Raw genomic sequence first — 21,456 nt, forward strand, 5'->3', positions numbered from 1 at the left:
ACCAAAAAAATGATCTCAGTATTATGTACAAAATGCTTCAATAAAAGTGATCAAAAATTGCCCCACATAAAGTATCTTTGCAATTGAATGAAAAAATTTAAAACTCAAGACTTTTGAATCTTTTGAAAATTGATGATTACTATTTGGGAGGCCCATGGGTGAGGTAATTGACAATTCAATTTTTTTCACTGATGGCATATTTCATGTAAGGCTCGGCGAGGGTTGCAAGGATTTCTCTTGGGCTCACAAAAGAGATAATTTTTTAAAACACTTCTTTTATTGAAAACGTGGTACTCCAATGTGAGTCAAAACTAGCAATTACTTTTCAAACAAGATTTGAAAAGAAGATAAGGCTGGCTTTTTTTTTTTTTGTTTAAAAAGGAAGGTCTTTAATGGGTACTGATCCTTCAAAAGGCGTTGTATCGAGACTTTTTATTTCGGATAAAATCTTGGAATTCTAAAATTCATTATGAGGCCTCAAAAATGACTTTAGCTCTAAACTGCCTTTTTGGGGTTTTCACCTTAAAGCTATATTTTATATCAACGAAAAATTCAACAAGTATATACAAATTCAAAGATATTGCTCTTCAATCCAAGTATCCACATTTGATCAAAATGGGCTTTTTAGGGTATGTAATGTAGGCCAAGGTTAAAGGTTCTGAAAGAATGGATAAATAGGCTTAAAATATGTTATTCAGGGTGATTAGGCCAAAGATCCTGATGAGCATTCTCTGACCTTCTTCTTTTGCCCTCTTTTTTTTTGAAACATTTGGCTTTAATTTAAGCAACTTTACTCACCCTTTTTTTTTTCCTTGAATTTTCATTTTCAAGGTACATATTTTCTCTTTTTTTTATTTGATTTTTTTTTTAATTCTAATTGAAGCTTCAGATTCTTATCTCTAAGGTTTCTTTGTTTTGCCTTAGAAATATTTAACTTCATTTTTGGCTATTCACTTTGTTGAATCTTGAAATTTCAATTGAAGCCTTGTTCACTTTTTACCCCAAACTTTCACCTTCGAGGGGCAGGTTAGACGTTTTCAATATCGGATACTTTTCTTGAAGTTAATCTTGAATGTATCCTAATTTTACCCTTTAATGTAAAAAATGATCCTTGACTAAGGTTTATTTTGGAACAAAAAATTTAATAGGCTCAAATGGGTAGCAAATGGATAATTTTTATGTATGAGAAGGATAGAGAAATATAACCATTCATCATTTCAAACATGATCACTTGGCTAGAAAAGCAAATCATTGAATATGTCCTTTTTGTTTGTTTTTTTCTTTTTTTTTTTACTTTGTTTTTTTTTTGTTTTTTTTGTTTTTATTTTTTTATGCCTCATCTTTTTTTTTTTACTCAAGGTTCTAACAACGATCAAGTCATATAGGATCGATTGTATAGTTCAAAAAGGCTTTTTGGGCTTTAAAAGTTTTTGGCATTTTCTTGATGAAAGGAAGAGAAAAGGTATAAAGGTATGAAATAAATTTTTTTAGGCAGAAAGGGATTCTTTTTTCTTTTTTTCAATGTGCCTTAAGACATGGAACAAATGTTATTTAAGAAAAAGGCTCAAGTGTTTTTGTATCTATGGTCATAGAAAAATTTTAACACACATTGAATTATTAATTAAAAATTTAAAAGAGTATCTAATTTTTGAAATTCAAAACAAACTTTCAAAATTAATCTCTTTTGTTTTTTACCCAAGAAAAGATTATCGGCCCTTTAAGGTCTGAACTCAAACTCACATTCCCTGAAAGGTTATGGTTTATGAGTCCAATCATTTAAGTGATTAGGGACATGAAAGTATTTAAAAAGGTGTGGAGGTATTTGATGAGCTTTTTCCTAATAGTAATCACCATTTCCTTTAAGAATCATTCTATCTTTATTGCAAAATAAAACTTCTTTTTCTCTTATTTTTGTTTTTTTTTTTTTTTTTTTTTTTAAGTTACTTATGTGGGACTTTTATTCAAACAAATGCATAAAGAGAAAATAAAAAAGATCCAAAGCATTCAATTCTTCTAAAATAAGTTAGATAACTTCTAGAGACATAATGCACATGTCATACATATACAGTAAAAAATCAAAAAGAAATCATCCTATCTTGATTTTCAAAACTTGAAACCTCCCTCTTCATCTCAACTTTTCATATTTGACAATTGAATGGAGTCAACAACTTCCATTATTTTATTGCCTCTAGAGTCAGAATACCATTCTTGATAAGATCTTCAACCTTTTCTTTCAACTGCCTGTATTTTTCAATTAAGTGACCAATTGCCCCCATATGGTAATCACATTTATCGTTAGGATTATAACTCCTTGACAATGGATTTGGTGTTGTTTTCAGAGGCACAAGAGTGAGATATCGACCTTCTATTAGCAAGGTAAAAGGTAAGAAATAGGGATGGATAATTTTTCTTGATCATTCCTTGGTCTCTTTTGATTTTTTGTTGGTTGGGTGGTGGATTCAAATGTAGGAACAAGATCATGAATGACCATTTGAGGATGAGAGTTTGCTGAAAAGCTCAAATACTGGCTTAGTTGGCAAAGATATGGGCTTTGAGAGATATGGCTTATGACAGGGTGATGGGGTTGATAAGCAGAGTAAGGATTGTACGGGATAAAGTTATTAGGTAGATGCCCATCCATTATGACTGCTTGTACCTCTTTTTTATTCTGTTTTGATGTACTTTCTTCTTCAACATATGTCATATCTTTTAACTTAATCATGTCACTCTTAATTGCATTTTCTATAATTTCACCAGAAATCATCATGTCCGAAAAGTTTTTAGAGATATTTCCAATCATTTTTTCATAATAGGGAGTGTCCAAAGATTGATAAACAGAGCAGTAATTTCTTTCTCTGACAAGGGTGGTCCTATGTCTCTCTATCTATGTGCATATTCTTTGAATGTTCAGTTGATCTTTTCTTCATGTTCTGCAAGGACAACCTATTTGGCACCATATCTTTAACATGCTTGTATTGTGCTAGAAAGGCCCTAGTCAATTCATTCCAAGAGCAAATCTTACTTTGGTCTAACTGAGCATAACATCTTGTTGCAGGTTCAGTGGGACTATCTTAAAAGTAATGGATCAATAATTTATCATCATAAGTGTAGCCTGTCATCTTTCGACAGTACATGGTGATGTGTGTTAAAGGGCATTTCGTTCCATCGTACTTCTCGAAACTTGAGGCTTTAAATTTTGATGGAATAACTAGATTAGGTACTAGACTAAGTTCACTGACGCCAATATTCTTGTACACATTATGGCTTTCAATTGCTTTCAATCTCTTTTTCAACAAATCATACTTATCTTTCATCACTATATCTTCTAATGGATCTGGTACCCTTTTCAATTTTTTCAATTCTTTATGATCATCCATATTAGGCACAGTAGTGAAGTCGTGAGGAGTATGCCCAAGATTGATATTTGTCTGAACTGATGGTAACTTGGCAAAATGGCCAATATAAGGTTGATGAGTTGTTGGAGGTGTTTGTGATACATGGGGATCTTGAACATATGTGAACCCAGATGGATACAATGGTGTCTCGACAGCTGTTTCTTTTTTTGTCCTGTGTGTCTCAACAACTCATTTTCCTTTTGTCAATTCCACTATCATTTGTTTTAATTCTGCCAGTTGTCTGTTCATGTTTTGTTGCATTCTCGTAACTATTTCACTGATCTCTCATTGGGCCTTTTCTACTCTGTTCATTCGACTGGCATCTTTATTTTTCATGATTTTGGTACTGACTCGAGTGCTATAAGTGTGCAGACTTAGCTGACCTCATTTTCCAGGATAGCTATCCTTGAACCTTTTATTAATCATCAGAAGTAAAAAATGCACAACATGAATTTTATTACCAAAAATCTTTTGGCTTTGAAGGTTTAACAAAAACATATTCACAATCATCATCTTTGGTCTTTAACTAACATGAAAAATAATGAATTCAAACAGATGATGCATGATGTGCAAGCCAAATTTTATTATTATTAAGAATGGGAAAACTCGAGTTCCATCATATATTCTGGCTGGGTTATCTAAAAACATTCTTTCCTCTTCGAAAGTTTGATGAAAGTATATTCACAACTGTTACTCTTTTTCACTGGCTCCAATTATTAAAGGTGGACAGAGGCATCAATTCATAAAAATTCAAGCCAAAAGAAGTTTTCATTTATTCTAAAAGTATCAAGTTTACACATCATAAACCATTTTAAGGCTGGGGCCAAAAAATGCTAGACTTGCTCCCACTTCCCTTTGTCTCACCTATAAAAAATAGTTGACATGATTACTAGGGAGGACAACTCTTTGCTTAAAAAGTTTTTTATTCATCATCTTGACCAATTTTACTATTACCTGCAGCACTGCCTAGCATTTCGACATGGATCAAAGAAGGGTTCTCGTGAATAACTGGCTTTATCTTGGCATCAAAACTCAGATATTCAGCTTTCATAAATCCATGCACCCTATGTTTCAAAGCTGTGCAATCTTCTAGAGAATGGCCCATAACACCAAAATGGTATTCACATTGGGCATTAGGGTTATACCATTTAGAGAAAGGTGGTTTGCGAGGTTCAGCAGGGATAGGGGCAATGAGGTAGTTCCCTAGGAGCAGCGGGTATAACTTTTTGTAAGACATAGGTATTGGATCAATAGGGGCTTTTCCTTTGGCATTACCAGAGTTTTTCTGTCCTATGGTTGGTTTGCTTTGCTAAAAAAATGCTGGTGTAGTTGGTCTCGAGGTGAATTGAGAAACTCTGAGTTGAAGATTGGGTTGATAACGTGGCGATTAGATAGCATGCTGAACAAGCGATTGTGAAATGTGAGGTGGGGGACGTGAATTCAAGTGTGAAATTTTTGAAGGTTGCATGTCACTTGGAGGCTTAATTCTAAGTGCTTGGAAAGGAGGTTGGAAGTAGTCATAAGAAAGATTTAGGTACGGGTTAAGACTTGAGATGGTCGGTGATGGTTGTTTGAAGTCAGGTGACTCCTTATTGGAAATCAAACTTTTGAGCTTAGTCATTTGCATGGCTAGTTCACCCATTCCTCTCTTGAGTTTGCCCAAACTTCGATCACTGTTCAAATCACCCAATGCTTTAGCATACTATGGCAGAGTGTTGGAACTAACGGGAGCCAATTGACCTTGACTAGACGAAAGTGACAACGATCTTTGAGAAGGAATAAACTCAACTCCATCACTACCTCTAACCATTTCTATCAATAGAGCCATCTGTTGTTTCATCTCTCGAAGCTCAAGCCATAATTCCTCTTGATTCAACTCCAAAGCACTAATCCTTGCTTCCAATTGATCTTTCATTTTCGTCACTCTGATTTTCACCAAGATAGACATTTTATTCCAAAACTTAGACCAAAAATTCTAGACTATTACCCTTATTGAATGAATATCACAAAAACAAAGACACACAAAGTATGTTTATGAATACATGAATATGAGAATGTCACGAAATGCATATATACTTATGACAATGGATTTTTATATGTACAAAGACCCAAATAAAAATTTTCATCAACCATGAATGTGTATGCAAAAATTGCAATGTTATGTTGCAAGAATGGTGGGATATGAAATGCAATGTATGTTCCATACGACCCTATTATTCATGAATCTATATGCATGAAATGCGATGACATATTTACATGAATGGCGAGATGTATTCTTATCACTAATGCAGCATACTTGTATGGAATGCATGAACCTATCAAGTGCTGATTATATTTCTATATGAAATGCAATGCTTGTGTTATGTCATCCTAATGAACTGACACTACCTTTAAACATGTAATGAGATGAAATGTGCTCACTACTTATTAAGACGCGTATGGTAGGCATGTATCATTTATCAACAAATGTATAACATGGGATGCATGCACTGTCCATTGATGTGGATGGGATGGAATGCTCATATTATCCTATTATGATGCGCATGGGATGGGATACATGTATTATTTCATCATGATGCATGAAATGCAAAAAATGAAGTAAAATACAAAATTTTTTGTTTTAAGACGGAAAAATGAAATAAATAAGGCTTGAAAATTAGTCTTTATTCGGCCAATAAACAAAGAATTTAAGAAAAAATTCTTAATTTTTGAAAATGTTCTTTTGCCTTTTTTTTTTTTTTAATGATTGACCTAAAATAAATATCACATATTCAAATATAATGCACACAATCAAAGAAAAAATAATAAAATAAAATAAAATGACTCAAGAATTCAAAACAAACAAGTAAGAAAAATAATATAATAACCATACGACAAAATAATATAACGTATAATGTCCTAATTTTTGGTAATTTTTTAAAAAGGTGGCATGGCTCTATCCTAGGCAGGCTTCCTATGGCTCATGATATGTTGGGTTAGGATTTGTATGTCTAAAGGTTCCCAGACTATTCCTCACATCATCGCCTATTATAGAATAGTAAGGTTCTCCGATCCTCGCCCATTATGGGTTATTAACGAAAAAGGTTCAATCTGAGTGAAAGTATTTTGCTAGCAAATGCGAAGGTTATCACCTCACGAGAGTGTAGCTACTGCACTTCTTTCTAAAAAAGATGGAGCCCAGGTATAGAGCTCATGCATGCGAGTGAATATCCAAAGTGTGTGCAAGGTAATGTATTAATCAAAATAACATGAATAAATCAAAATGAAGTAATAACTAACACATAATTTATTTTATTTATTAACATGAATGTTTTCAAAAAATAAAATAAAAGAAATTAAATTAAATATCAAATAAAATCAATTAAATCCAACAATTGTCAATAGTGCATAATTAAAATTTTGGCCTGACTCTTAAATAAGTCCCCAACGGAGTCGCCAAGCTGTCATAACGATTTTGAGACCGCCAGACGTAAAATGTGTTTTAAAAATAAAAAAAAATAAAAAAGAGTCGCCATTAATCTTTGTTAGGGTGTGATTGGTCACCCAAAAGTTTATCTTTTCAATAAAACTATAAAAACGGGTTTAAAGTTTATCAAAAAGATAAATTCTGGTCTACGAAAAATCAGGTTGGGCCCGGAAATCGGTTACGCGTGGGGAAGAATTAGCACCTCCACAACGCCCATATATTGGTACCATTTAATTACGCGCTATTTTCGGTGTTGGATAAAAATGGTTTTAATTTGAAATTTAACACTAATTTTCATCATTTGGAAAAATAAAATTTTGCTAAAAATTTTTATTTAGAACTATTGAGAAAATCTTTAAGTTAAAGAATTATCTTAAAATTCTCCAACATCTAGGCAGAATTTAAAATAATTATTTTTGCTTAAGATTTAACACAATAATCCTTAAAATAAGATAACAATCTTTATAGAAAATAATTGTTAGTAACTCTCCAACATCTAGGTAGAGTACCAAGAATTATTTCTTTCAGAATGTTCTTTTTATTTTTTTTATAATATCACAAAAAAAATTTTTAAAGTATTATTTTTTTTATTATAAAATATTTTATCATCGAACAGTAAATTAAAGAGAAAATAATGCAGACAATTATCGATGATAACATGCTAACATATGCATGTTAACGAATGTCATGTAAAATGAAATGCAATTTAAGAGTTAGATTCTTAAGTATAATGAGACCACCCCTACTCTCCAACATCTAGGCAGAGCTTAAGTGCGACTGTTTATATTTAAGATCCCAATTTACTATCATACTTTTTATTTATTAATTTTATTATTACTACAAATTACGAAATTGTGTGAAAATACTTAACGAAGTAAAATTTCTTAAATATCTCATCATTTAGACGGCATGCGAAAAAAATTGCTTCAAATAAAATTTTCACATGTGTCAATAAGATTTTTAGAAGGCTTTGAGTAAGGGCTTAGGTAGAGGTTTTGAAGGTTTGGTTTTAAGGTTTAGAGGGTTTTAAAGCTTGAATTTTAGGATATGAAAGGTTTAGGATTTTGATTTTAGAGTTTGAAGATTTTAGGGTTTGGGTTTTGAGGTTTGGGGTTTTGATTTAAAGGTTTGGATTTTGGATTTTGGGGTTTGGATTTAAGAGTTTAAAGGTTTGCGATTTCGGATTTTGGGGGGGGGGGGTTTTGGATTTTAGGGGTTTTAGAAACCTAGGATTTTGAAAATTAAGAATTAGTGTTTAAGGTTTCGTTTTTAAGAAAATACGAACATCTCTAAAAATCTCCAACATCTAGGTGAATTTTTGAAGCAAGTTCAATTTTAATGATTTTTGAAAATTAATTTAAAAATTTTTTATAATTTTTTTAATGAAAATTTATTAATAATAATTTCCTAACATCTAGGTGGAATTATTTTTTAGAAAAATATTTTTTATTCCCTCCAACATCTAGGTAGGGAAAATAATAATAATAAATATTTTTTGAACATTTTTAATATATATTTTTAATCGTTTTCATTTTTTTTATTATTAAAAAAATGAGACATTTATTCAAACAAATTTAAAAATTTCTCATGCATAAATATAAAACTTAAAATAACAAAAATAATAGTATAAAAAAATTAGAAAAAAATTTAAAAAAAATTTTTTTTTACCTGAACCGGACCGGTGAACGGTCTGGTCAACGCTGGTCTGGGTCGGTTTGACCGGTTCAACGGTTCGATTAGCAGTTCAGGTGATCCAGCGATTTAGACCGATTCACTGGCGGTTCATCTCAAATCGGTTCAAGGTTGACTGAAGCGGGTCGTCGGGTCGGGTTACTCGGATCTCGGGTCGGATCCGGGTCATCACGCAGATCCTCTTTGGTCTGAAACGGCGTCGTTTTGGCCCTATGCTCAAAATGATGTCATTTTGCTTTTAATGTTTTCTATAAAAGTTAGTTTTTTTTTTTTAGGGCTCATTTCTATTTCAGAAGGAAAAAAAAAAAGGAAATAGGGCTCTAGGGAGAGGTCTGACCATCTCGTCGTCCGGTCGCAGGAGCATCGCACTGACTGTCGCTTGGTCCACCGTCGTCGGTGGCCAAAAACTTTAAAAGTGATCAGGAAGCTGCTTCGACATGATCTTTCCAGATCCGATCTCTTCTTTATCAGAAACGACCCCGATCAATGTAGATCGGGGTTCAAAGTTTTATGTTCTTCTATTTTTTTTCCTTTTTTTTGTTTTGTTTTGTTGAAACAAGACTAACGTGATTATTTTTTTTTTTTGCTTTTGCAGGTAGCTTTGGCCTTGGGTTCCTCCGTACGGGGAGGACTGTGTGTGTCTTTTTGTTTTTGTTTTTCTGTTTGTGTTTGTGTTTTTTTTTTGTTGGTATGAGTTCTGTTTGAGGTTGTTAAAAGGAGAGGTTTGGTTTGGTGTTTGAGCTTAAAACAAAAGGGTGCTGAGGGCAGTATCTCTGAAGGTTTTTCAAAGGGGTTCCGAAGGAGAAGCTTCGAAAAAAGAGATTCAAAAGTTTTTTAAGAGGGGGTCTGAGAGAGCTTGAAGGGGAAGAAGTTGAGAGTTTTTGAATAGGTTCAAAAAGGGATTTGGGTGGCTGTAGGGTGACTGTAAGTGACTATAGGTTGGTGAGCGTAGGTAGACAGGGGGCTGGTCAAAGGGCAATAAGGTGGCTGGTCGGGGGCGACAGCAGCGCCAACCACCTTACTTTCTGTTTTTTTGTTTATTTTTTTTATATAATTAATAATTATTTTATTTATTATTATTATTATTAAAATTATTAATATTATACTGTAATGAAAACAGTAGACCCGCACAAAATCGATGTCTACAGGTGGCAGCAACTTAGCCTTTTTTCTACTGGATGTTCTCTCTGTATGTGTTTGTCCATGCACTCACATGAAGGACATAAGATGGTCCCCTCTCTTTTTACTGTTTCCTTTCTTTTTTCTCTCCTTTTTCATTATTTTACTTTCATTCTTTCTTTTCTTTTTTTGTTTAGGTGTAAATTTTAGCCATTGGATCAAGATTCCATAGGAGATTTGATGGTCTACATTATTTGCTAAAAATGTTGGATTTTCTAAATCCATGGAAAGACCATTTTATTTATAGTGCAAAGTTTTAGGTATTTGGATCATTTTCTTAGAAATTAATATTCTCATACTCATTTTTAGGATTTTAAAGTACCAAAAATCATGAAATATTATGAAATTGAGATTTGAAAAGTTTTATGAAAATCCGAGCTCGAAAAAGATAAATTACAAAATTATCCCTATAAGGGTATTTTAGTAATTTCATACTTTTTGGGGTACTGATGTGATTTCAAATGTACCAAAAATCATGAAATATTTTGAAATTAAGATCTGAAAAGTTTTGTGAAAATCCAAGCTTGGAAGACCAAATTAGAAAAATACTCCTATAATGGTATTTTGGTAATTTCACATTTTTCGGGGTAAGGCTGTGATTTCAAATGCACAAAAAATCAAAAAAATTATAAAATTGAAATCTAAAAGTTTCATGAAAATCCAAACTCAAAAAGGTTAAATTATGAAAATACCCCCTAAAGTATATTTTAGTAATTTTGTACTTCCCCAAGTGCATTAAAAATTTTTAGTGTTTTAAAAATCTCCAAATTTAATTTTAAAACACTTTGATTCCAATTAGGTTGTGAATTTTGAGAATTAACTAAGGGTTTATTTATTTTGATCAAGTTTTGTGTAATTTTAACTTTGTTGATCGGATTTAATCCGAGTTGATTTTGGGTCCCTAAATGAGCTAATTTGTGATCTCTTTATGGGTTGTAAATAGTCTTTTTAAATGATTCTACCTCATGTTCACAAATGAACGTTGGATCAATCATATTGAAAAATATTCTAGACAAAATTCAGTCTTATATATCTAAGAATGATCTCAAGGTTTTATCCTTTCCCATTTATATTTTCATATGGTCCATGTCCCTTGTTTCATTATTTAATTTAGTTTAGTTGTTTGTTCATAGTCAAGGTTAAATACATAATTTACATAAGGCCAAGGTGTATGCAGTCAAGAAAAAAGGAAAAGTAAAAGATACATACTTCGAAAATTTCTACATATTTTCTGCAACTCCCTGTCAAGGAAATGTATGCATGCTTTGAATTAATATTAGTGATAAGCTTTCATTTGACGTAATGTTTGAGTAGAACATACTGCTACATTGGTATGGTTTATATATTTTATTGTCCATCACTAGCACAGTACTGCACAATCCTTGGGTCTATGTATAAACATTGCTCCAAGGGAGAAGAAATTTATTGATAATGGAAACCGTGAGCTGATAAGGATGGAGTACTCTAATACATACGTACATATATATATATATATATTATATCCAAAAGATGATTGGTTTTGATTGGATATCAATGTTAAAAATCTTAAATCTCTTATCTACTATTATATTGCATTGCAGGAACAGAACAACGAAAATGATACATTTCAACTTTATGACCGGTTAAGCTTCTCATACCCATCACTCCTGCAGCCTCTTATACATGAGCGAGACACTGTAAGTATTCATAGTTTGTACAACCAAAACAATTGGAAATTAACTAGAAAATGTCCTCGGATTATATGCCTTAGATCAGCGATTATTAGGTTACTTTAATTTTGTCACCTAAATTTGCTATGATTGATGATCCTCTTACATGGTAACATGCTGCTGCATTTTTTAGTATATTATGTGGTCTTTAAAACGGAGCAAAAATGTGAATAAGTGCAAGACAGTGGTAGGGGTGATCGGAAAGGGGCACATGAGTGGTGTTATATATGCAGGGAAGAATCCATCCGAAGCTGTCTAATGGCTGGGTTGAAGGCCTTTTGAAAAGCTTGGTTAGAGACACCTTGATTGGTATCCTGTTGTGGGCATTATATGAACAGATTAAAGCTGGATTATAGTATTCATACAAACTTATTATTATCTGATCAGATTTTAAAGTTCTAGTTTTTTCCTTTTGCATATCATGTGATTCAAGAATTCATTAGTAATAATATAAAAATTAAAGTTCATTTTTTTCCTTCAATTAGAAAACTACTCACTCATTTTTGTTTATCAATTATAATCTTTTTATTATTTGCACTTATTATGGTAACAAAAATAAAAAGTAAGTGAGAAAAAGATAAAATTGATAGTCAAACACATCTTAATTCGTTTAGATAAACAGCTACCTGGATTTTTATTAGCAGACAAACCAAAACAGTGGAAGGTCAGGCAATGGATTTTTTTTTTTTAACGGAAGTTATAAAGATTTAAAATTTGACCATTAAAATTAAAAATTTAATATTTTATTTATAAATTATTTATTACTCGAATTAAAATAATTTAAATTTTAATTATTAAAGTTAAAATTTTAATATTTTATTAATAAATTACCCGATTAATGATACTGAAGCAATAGATTTATAAAGTATATATTAATTAGTTAATTTCAGTCATTACACATTAATTACTGAGAACAGAGATTACAATTAGAAGCGTTGAGCTCCTCCCTGGGTTAAAAAGTTAATTTTGTCAAAGTAAAGAGATGGAAATCATTTGTTCTAATCGGCCTGGGAAATGGTTTTACAAACAAACTGTGGGCAGAGAACATAGTTTTTATTATGCCTTTTCTCAATTAATTAGTGTTGTTCTGATTTTGTGTGTAATTTGGCATTTTTCTAAATTCATGGGAAAAACAATCTTTGCCTTCCATTTTAAAGAAGGTAACAAATTTTCTTTATTGTTGAATAAGCATTAGAAAAATCCACATTATTTTTGCAATTTTTTTTTTTTTTTTTACTTTATGGAAGGATGAGGTCCAGAAAAAAGCCCTCCTTACTGGCCCAACAAATGGAGTCACACTGTTGCCACGTGCTACCATTTTGTGGGGGTCGTGTGGTTTTTGTATAAGCTTCTGATCACCTCTTTCGACGCCAAATTTTCCCTCTTGATTCTTGATGATGAATATTAAAAAAAAAAGTTAATTTTTTTTTCGCTACATTTATAATGGCTTTTAATTTATTCAAAATCATAAACGCCAAGGAAACATCAAAAACTATTTCTTGTACATTGGAAGACTAGTAAACACATTAGAGTTTAAAGTTCCAAAATAGAAAGACAAAAAAAAAAAAAAAAAGAAAAAGGACAGTAAATAAATTAACAATAAATTTTAAAAAATGACAGTAAAAAAAGATAAATTTGTTGTAAAAAAATGAGATTACAATGTCATTTTATAACAGAAGAACAAGTGAATGAAAAAAATAAATTAACAAGATTTTGAAACCTATACTAGTGGTATTTGAAAAATGTTGAGTGCCGTGAATCCTGTACGGAACTACTTCTTTGACTTTAATTAGTAAGCATTTGTGCTTTTTTGTTTACCAATTTTTTGTTTCTTTCCGTCCAAACAATAATCAGTATACAGTTATTTGGGCCATTTAAATATTTAGTTCTATTTATTTGTTTCTTTTTTACTCTTAATTATAGATTCGCGATATCAAAATAAATAAACACATCAATTATACTATACTAGTACGAAGTTATTTTCATCCTTGTTGGATTGTTTTGACCGGGCGACATTGTTAATTAATTTCTTCAACTAGTGCCTTTGATTAAGAACCCTAGCTACCTGGTTATTATAGTCACTCCTTTGGAATTGACTAAACTTATTACTAACAAATAGTGATTGGGTAGTAATTTTCTTGTTGAGCTCAAATTTAGTTATTAAAAAAGATTGAGGCTCTAACTTCTTCAACCTTTTAATTTACTTAATTATATATATGCACTCTCTTATGTTTCGAAATGTTGGATTTTACAAGGGATTCAACAATCTTTGCTTCACACATGAAAGCTTAAACGTCGACGAGCATATAAACAATAGAATTTATTCCGGTAGACTTGATTTTTAAATTCCTTTTAAATTTACATAAAGTAAATAGATTCTTAAACAAATTCAAAATATGGTTGACACTGTGAAGAGGATCATAAAAATAACTCCAAAAGTGGAAAGATTGTTGAATTTAGGAAGTGACAGACGAAAAAAAGATTGAGAAATCTTCATTAAAAAAAAATTCCTAATAAGAACCTCTTTTTTTGGTAAATTGCATTTAATTTAGATTCTGTTCTGGATTTTTTACATTTATTATTGTAAAAATTCAAGGGGCGAATTCAACCATGTTGTCCTCGCATTTTCAGCTACATGTTTACTCTTAATTTTGATGAGGTAAAAAAAAAAAAAAAAACTAGAAGTTGAAATCAATAAATAAAGAAGGGTTTTTTATTTTTTATTTTTTTATCGGATGTAAGTACCACAGTTTCTGTCCATAAAAACCAATTGGCTGCCATTTGTAGCACCTAATTTGCATCCACGAATTGCTTACTTTATTGGGTAGTCACAGTATAAATATTGTCATTGTTGCTTCAAAATCAATTGAGTTTACCTAAGCAAATTGGTTTCTGAGAGATCAAATACAAAAGAGTTTTCAAACTCTACAATGAACTCATCTCTTTTGAAAATCTCAATCTTGGTAGTGGATGATGATTCCACTTCTCTCGCAATCATCTCTTCCATGTTAAAACAGTGGCGTTATGAAGGTATGATTATTCTGGGAGATCTATCTTGTATTAGGCTTTCTTTTGTTAACTCTGCTGTTTTTGGCTCTCATAGTAATAAATACTATGATTTTATAAAGGTTTTGCATGCATGCTAATTATTTTTTAAGGCTGTATCTTTTTATTTCTATCTGGTACTGTTGGGTTTCACAACATTTTCTTTTTCTATTTTCCTTTATAATTTAGGATATCGGTGATTCCATCACGTTCTTATTAATGGATTTTATCTTTTTTTGTTTTGTTTTTGTAACAATGACTTTTTTTTTTTCACTTTTCTAACTTCATAGAAAGATGCATAAAATGGGTTATCCTTCAATATTTTCCTTTCTCATTTCCTGAAATTGGATGTCATCATTTTGATTATATAAGTGCTAAATATAAATCATGAGCGGTAGCTTTGAAAGCCTATTTTTTCAATTCTTCCATTTTCTATCATTTTTACAAGTAGTGAGATTATACAAGAACGTCATACATATTAGGGTCTTCAAACTTATTATATATGAATAAGCTAAAACTTTTATCATTCTTATATGTGTGTGTCTATATATATATATATATATATATATATATTCTTAATATATATTTTTTTTGCATAATCCTTTCCCTAAATCCTTTTGTGTCTCATTGATTTATCAATGTGATGACAATGGATATATATATATATATATATTCTTTTTTTTTTATGGATGATATTTTCTTCTTTTGTTTTCTAACAAGTTTCCCAATCCCATTTCCTTAGCTTGAGGTTTCTTTTTCAATTTATCTCACATCTGTTATCTTTCTTTTAATATATGTTCAATTCAAATGGATCATTTTTATTAATCATGGTTGGTAAAAAAAAAAAAAAAAAAAGAAAAACGAAATGTATTGAGAAGGAAAAAATTGTTCCTTTCAGAAGAAAAAAAAATTGGAAAAGGTTTTGTCATTCGTTAATAAGACAGAATTCCATGGGATGTGATTAAAAATAAAAAGGTTGGATGAGATTTGACTCCACTTTGATCTATTTATTTATCATCAACCATAATCGAATAAATCTGCGAAAATAGTTTGTTTTTTCAAAGCAAGAAGTAAATATTTGGGTCATGCATGTGTTTCCTTTTACCTTCTCTTTTTTGGACCAAAATACAACCATTTTGTTCTTGTACTATTTTCCCTCTCTCTAATCTCTTTTCTTTAATTAGATCACTAAGTCACAGAATTCTTTATTTTTTTATAATTTTTTCACATATTTTGCCCTAGAATAACTTAGTATTTAGACTCATCTTTCTCAAAGAGGAAAGATTTCAAATTTGAATCTCTATTTCTTTTGAAAGGAAAACAAATTAAAGGAATTAAACTTGTTACAATTTCTCATGTCTACCCTTTGTGATCAAGGAATTACATCATACTTGCTGATGACGTGCTTCATTTTATTTAAAATATCCTAATGAAAGAAACTGAAATTGTGAACCCATAATTTTTTTTTTCTATATTTATGCATAAATATATCAGTTGCAACTGTTAAAACTCCGGTAGATGCTTTGTCCACTCTTCGAGCACACCCAAGCATTGACCTAGTCGTCACTGATCTCCATATGCCTGAAATGAATGGGATTGAGCTTCAAAGGCAGATCAACCAAGAATTTAAAGTGCCCGTCATCAGTAAGTATAGCATTTTCTCTGTATACGCAAAATAATTTAAGTAGTTAACTTTAAGTTGTATTTATCATACCCAATTAGTTCTTTGGGAGGGAGTTTTAACTTCAATATTCTCATAATAATTTATTAAAGAATAGTTAACACATAGAAGAGATTTATTTTTAAATAAAAGATTTAATTCATATATAGGCCAACAATTGAAGAAATATATATATATATTTAACTCCATCTCATTATATATGTTGTGCGTGCAGTAATGTCCTCAGATGACAAAGAAAGCGTCATGTTAAAAAGTTTAGCAGGAGGAGCTGTATTTTTTATAGTTAAACCCGTAAACCCTGATGATCTGAAAAATGTATGGCAATATACAATTGCAGCTAAGAAAGGTAAATCCGTTTTTATTGAGGAAATTGGAAGCATTGAAGGGGAATCGTCCTCAGCTGGAAAATTATCTAAAGGTCAAATAATAATATCTGAGTCCTCGGTGAATGACGAAAAGAATAATACTAAAAGGAGATCCAAAAGAAAGGCATCAAGGAAGGACAAGGATGATCAACAAGAAGAAGAAGAAATTGCATCTTCCCCCAGAAAGGGCAAGGTGGTTTGGACAAATTCACTTCACAACCAGTTTTTGGAAGCCTTAAGATATATTGGCCTGGAAAGTATGGGGATATCTTGCTAATATATATCTATATCTGTATCTATATATATATATACACACACACACACACACACTTATATATTCTATTTTGTTTTTATCCTCCTTACTCTATTTTTGTATAATTATGATTTAAAATTCCTAGCTACCTTCAATTGCTGGTAACTGATGATAATTTTGGTGGTATTTTTTTTCACTGTGTTTAACACAAGCAGAAGCTGTCCCCAAGAAGATTCTTGAGCATATGAACGTGCAAGGCTTAACTAGAGAAAATGTGGCTAGTCATTTACAGGTTTGCTTTTGGCTAATTATCTGGTTACTACCCCTTGATTATCATATTTCTCAAGAACTATGCTTTTACTAAATAGAAAATGAAACATTTATATCATAGGAAAAGCTAAAGAGAGACTGTTACAATTATCAATTATCAATTTAGAAAAAAACATTACTAGTACTTTGATGTTTGTGTTATAATAGCAATTTATATATATATATATACAAGTTTAGACAACTTACATAATAGTAGATATAATGAGGAAATCACCTACCGTACACATATGTTCAAGATATATAGATATTAATTAAAATCTTCGTTTCTAAAACTAGGAAAAATTTTGCATCAACCCAGAAGAATATAAAAGATCGATGTCTAGTCCACTCTTTTTTAAAAAATTGCACCATGTATAAACTTTTCAAATTGCATTTGGTAAAGTAAATTACCACTATATAATGAATCAATATTGGATTTAGTTAATTAATCATGTACTACAAATACTGATGAATGTTTCTAATCATACCAAGTTCAGAGATATTGGTGAAATTATTCTATGACTATTTTTTTTTTTTTGCCCAGTCAAGGACCAGTTATAATGAAGGCGATTAAAACTTAAAAAAAGAAAAATGAAGGGAAAAAAGAGATATTGTACTGATGAATGTGGGAGATGTTAAATCTGAAGCACATTTGGTCAAAGGTACAGAAAAAATATGTTGTCCTCTCTCAGCAGTCAATATGCTCTTAAAAGTAAAAGATTTTTGGATTTATGATCATTTCCTTACATTCTAAATACTTCTTGCACTTTTATTAAAAAAAAAAAAACAAAACTTCTTACACTTTTACATTAACATGCATTAAATAAAGCTGAATTACATCCATGATTAATGCAATGCAAGAAAACTATGCTAAAGAAAGATATTCACGTACATATTGACGATTAAAGGCTTCATTGACCAAAAGAAGGTAAAACGAGTAACTTATACAAGATTAGGACTGGGTGTTTCTGTTTGTTTAGACCAAAAGAAGGATGGTTTGTAATCCTTAATGCATCCATTCGCTCATGTAAATTTTGCAGAAGTATCGAATCTTCTTAAAGCGTGTAGCAGAAAGGAGTTGTTTTTCATCAAAGGCCTTCGTTGAGAGTGTCCTTAAGTCAAGCATTGCATCTGGCCATCCATTGTTGTTAAAAACTGCCCAAGAATATTCGCGATTGCAAGAACTGAAACAAATGAGGGGGTTAACATCCCAAGCAGGATATGGGAGGAGTCCTTCAGCTCATAATGCTGCTAGCCTTGGATCCATACTCTTTCCTAATCAAAATGCTTCAAGCAGCAACTCTGCTCAGCCACAGGGATATGGACAATACTGTTTATTGGGCAATCAAGCTAACAAGCGACAGGTCTCTGGCAAGACGAATCCTCTCTATCAGGGTAATAGCCTGGGATATGCAAATGGATCGAATTTGTCACTAAATGGTGGCTTGTATGGTGGCCTAATCAATGTTCCAAATGGCTCGATGAACGGTGCAAACTCAATGCACACGTACCAACAGCAAATTCAAGCAAGGCCATATTTTTACACTGCTGATTCCTCATCCCAGTTCAGATTTGGCTCACCCGGCCTTCATTCTTCGAGTTCTACTCTGGGCACTGGAAACATAGGAAGTATTAGCACTTCCTACCCTACTCTGAATTCTAGTTGCACCAATAATAATACCTATGCCGGGATTAGATTGACTACTGATGGACAGCTCACTGGAATGGGTCAAACCCGTCTTAATGGTGGCTATGGCTCAATGAATGGAACTTACAATCAGAATATGAACTTTGAAGCCATGGGCAATCAAACTTTTCGTTTTAATTCTCAAGGAGAGTTTTCATCCACAGTAGTAGATGGCGCAAAGCAAGTTTCACCAACCTACACTGCAGCAAACCAACAAGCAAACACTTCGGTGTTGCCAGGTCTTGGCAATCTAGGAGTATCTGATTATAATTCTGATCATCCGATGAATAATGATTCCAATCTTGACAACATAAGTCTTTCTCAACAACCTGGTGACAGTTACCCCTGTGACGTCCTCTCTGAGTCGAACAACTATCAATTCCTTAATGAGGTACTACACTTGTATTCCTGCAATGTTATTAATTTTGTATATTTTGGCTAAGCAAATTGGTTATATTCTTTTCATTCTGTTTGGTACTTGAAAAATCTTCTTGTCAAACAATTGGTTTTGAACTTTTGATTGGTATAGCAACAAGTTGGTGGGGATAGCGTCCAGCAGAAACCTGAATTTGCTAGCAGCTCATTGTTTCCGGAAATCTACCCCACTCTGGACGAAATTGTGGGTTCTGAATTCTTGTCTCTAGAAGAAACCGCTCCTTGGTGTGAGCAAGCTCTTGGACAGGCAAGTCCACTATTTTCCAGATTCCCAAATAAGGATCCCTCATCCCTCTCCATCTTTTCCTCCATTACGCTACCCCCCTCCTTTTCTCACATTCGTTGATCTGCCCAGGTGCAAAGTGGTAATAAAGAGTTGATGAACACCAGCGTTGGTGGCGGTGAATATACTTCGGATGAATCTTATCCAACTAATGTTAATCAAAACACTAATCAGGCAAGTTCAATTTCCACTCTATATCGATCTGCTATAAATGTAATTTCTCACATCGTTTAATAACCAACTCATTTGATTGTGAATGAGTTAATTGGATGAAAACAACAGAAAATTTTTTCCTTGCTATTGTTTTATAAGTTATATATAACACGCTTAGCCACATTCTCATACCCATCTATTTTAATTTGTTTAGCAGCAAAGCGGAGAAGAACATTTGGCTGACTCTGAGCTCAGCTCCGTTTTCCGAGTGGACAATGCTCCTACTTCTGGAGATGACTCATCAGATAATCAGGCACGTCATCATTTGTCAAGCTTTCATTTGTTGAAATAGTACAAAAGAATTATGGCTGATTACATTTAAATCAAACCTAGCTCAATTTTCATTTTATCTTTTTACATAATTGAAGTTATCATGTTCGAATTGAACTCTAATTACTAAAATTGAAAATTTAACCTTATACCAATAAATCATACTACTGTTAATAAGCTTTTATTTTGGCTCTTATATTGCAGAACTGGGGAGATGATTTCGTAGATTCCATGTTCGGCTTCGGCCCTCATTTTGAATGACAGCATCGCTGCTAGCATCCGAATATCCAATGATGAAGAAGCTCCAATAAGTTAGTTAATTGGGGTTTAAATTACATAAATAGTAGCTATGCATGACATCTATATATAGTTTCCTTTGGTTAATAAGAAACTTGTGCATGGGTTTGTAGTTGTTTTATTTTGATTTGGTAATAGTACCCTATATTAATTTTAAAGAGGGTTCATACTGTCAGCAACAAAAGGTTCCTATTTGTACTTGTTATCTTGGCTTGTTCTCTTTTATATATTTCTCAAATATCTCTATTTATCTATATATATATATATATAAGTGCATAAGTTAGTTTTATATAGTAGTTTTATTGGATTTTTTTAAAATTAGATATTTCATTATTCAGATTTCAAGTTTATCGGCTTCAACAAGCATACAAATATTCAAAGGAAAGTCCTCTACCCAATAACTATCCTACCTACTTTCCGGAGCCATTCTTGCAGGCTCATGGGAAAGTTTGTTTGCTTCACGCCCAACATATTGACAACCACCTATTGAATGTATTTAACCCTAGTTGTATTTCCTCGATGATGCTTCCCAACGGACCTAGGTTTTGTTCATTCTGCTTAACTTGATTTATAACATTCAGGGCGTCACCTTCCAGGATAATATTTTGATAACCCATCTCAGCTGCAATTTCCACTGCTGCATTGGCAGCCAAGGCTTCAATCATAGTAGCTTCTTTGCACCCTCTAATCTGCCTGCACCACATCCCCATTGCTTCCCCCAGGCAATTTCGAGCCCTCCAATACGCCCCCGTTCATTAAGAGCCCCATCAAAGTTCAGCTTTATGTTGTTTTCCTCTGGTACTCTCTATACTATCTGATTCCTTTGTACCCCATTCCTTTGCTTCTCTTGTGCCCGTTGGAACCCCTCTATACAGTTGAGAGCAAATTTTATTGTTTGCTGGCGGGACCGCTGGTTACTATTAATTACAGCTTCATTACGGTTAAACCGTATAGCCCATGAGGTGATCAAAGTTTTTTCCAACTCATCAGTATCCGCCCTTGATGCAATAGATTCTAGCTAGTCCATCATGTTCCTCCAAGAAGGATCAGCCATATGTGTATTAAATTGAGCATCCCTCCATATTTCAGATGCACGCACGCACTCCACAATTGCATGAAGAACTGTCTCATCGGCTAGACCGCACCTCAGATAGGTTTCTACATCGATGATCTTTCT

General features: G+C 32.4%; 1 protein-coding gene and 1 pseudogene across 1 annotated transcript; both read left to right on the forward strand.

The window, feature by feature from the left end:
- LOC111274422 (uncharacterized) overlaps window positions 1–11,797 on the forward strand; it is a 94,737-nt pseudogene extending 82,940 nt beyond the window's left edge.
- A 2,574-nt stretch (window positions 11,798–14,371) lies between these two features.
- LOC111274429 (uncharacterized) lies at window positions 14,372–20,243 on the forward strand. Its single transcript, XM_089745738.1, has 9 exons — window positions 14,372–14,471; window positions 15,981–16,130; window positions 16,382–16,789; window positions 17,001–17,077; window positions 18,135–19,172; window positions 19,311–19,463; window positions 19,572–19,673; window positions 19,867–19,965; window positions 20,187–20,243. The coding sequence occupies exons 1-9, from the start codon at window positions 14,372–14,374 to the stop codon at window positions 20,241–20,243; spliced, it is 2,184 nt and encodes a 727-aa protein (XP_089601864.1).
- The last annotated feature ends 1,213 nt before the right edge of the window (window positions 20,244–21,456 follow it).

Source organism: Durio zibethinus, chromosome 17 (assembly GCF_047325235.1).
Source record: "Durio zibethinus cultivar Kanyao isolate XHJ-2024 chromosome 17, ASM4732523v1, whole genome shotgun sequence".
NCBI lineage: Eukaryota > Viridiplantae > Streptophyta > Magnoliopsida > Malvales > Malvaceae > Durio > Durio zibethinus.

What these genes read in the sequence shown, in the direction of transcription:
- LOC111274429 (XM_089745738.1), top strand. Translation starts at nt 14,372, where the DNA reads ATGAACTCATCTCTTTTGAAAATCTCAATCTTGGTAGTGGATGATGAT. An exon ending in ATGTGGCTAGTCATTTACAG is followed by an intron (nt 17,078 to 18,134) that starts GTTTGCTTTTGG and finishes TAAATTTTGCAG; the next exon opens with AAGTATCGAATCTTCTTAAA. An exon ending in ACTATCAATTCCTTAATGAG is followed by an intron (nt 19,173 to 19,310) that starts GTACTACACTTG and finishes TGATTGGTATAG; the next exon opens with CAACAAGTTGGTGGGGATAG.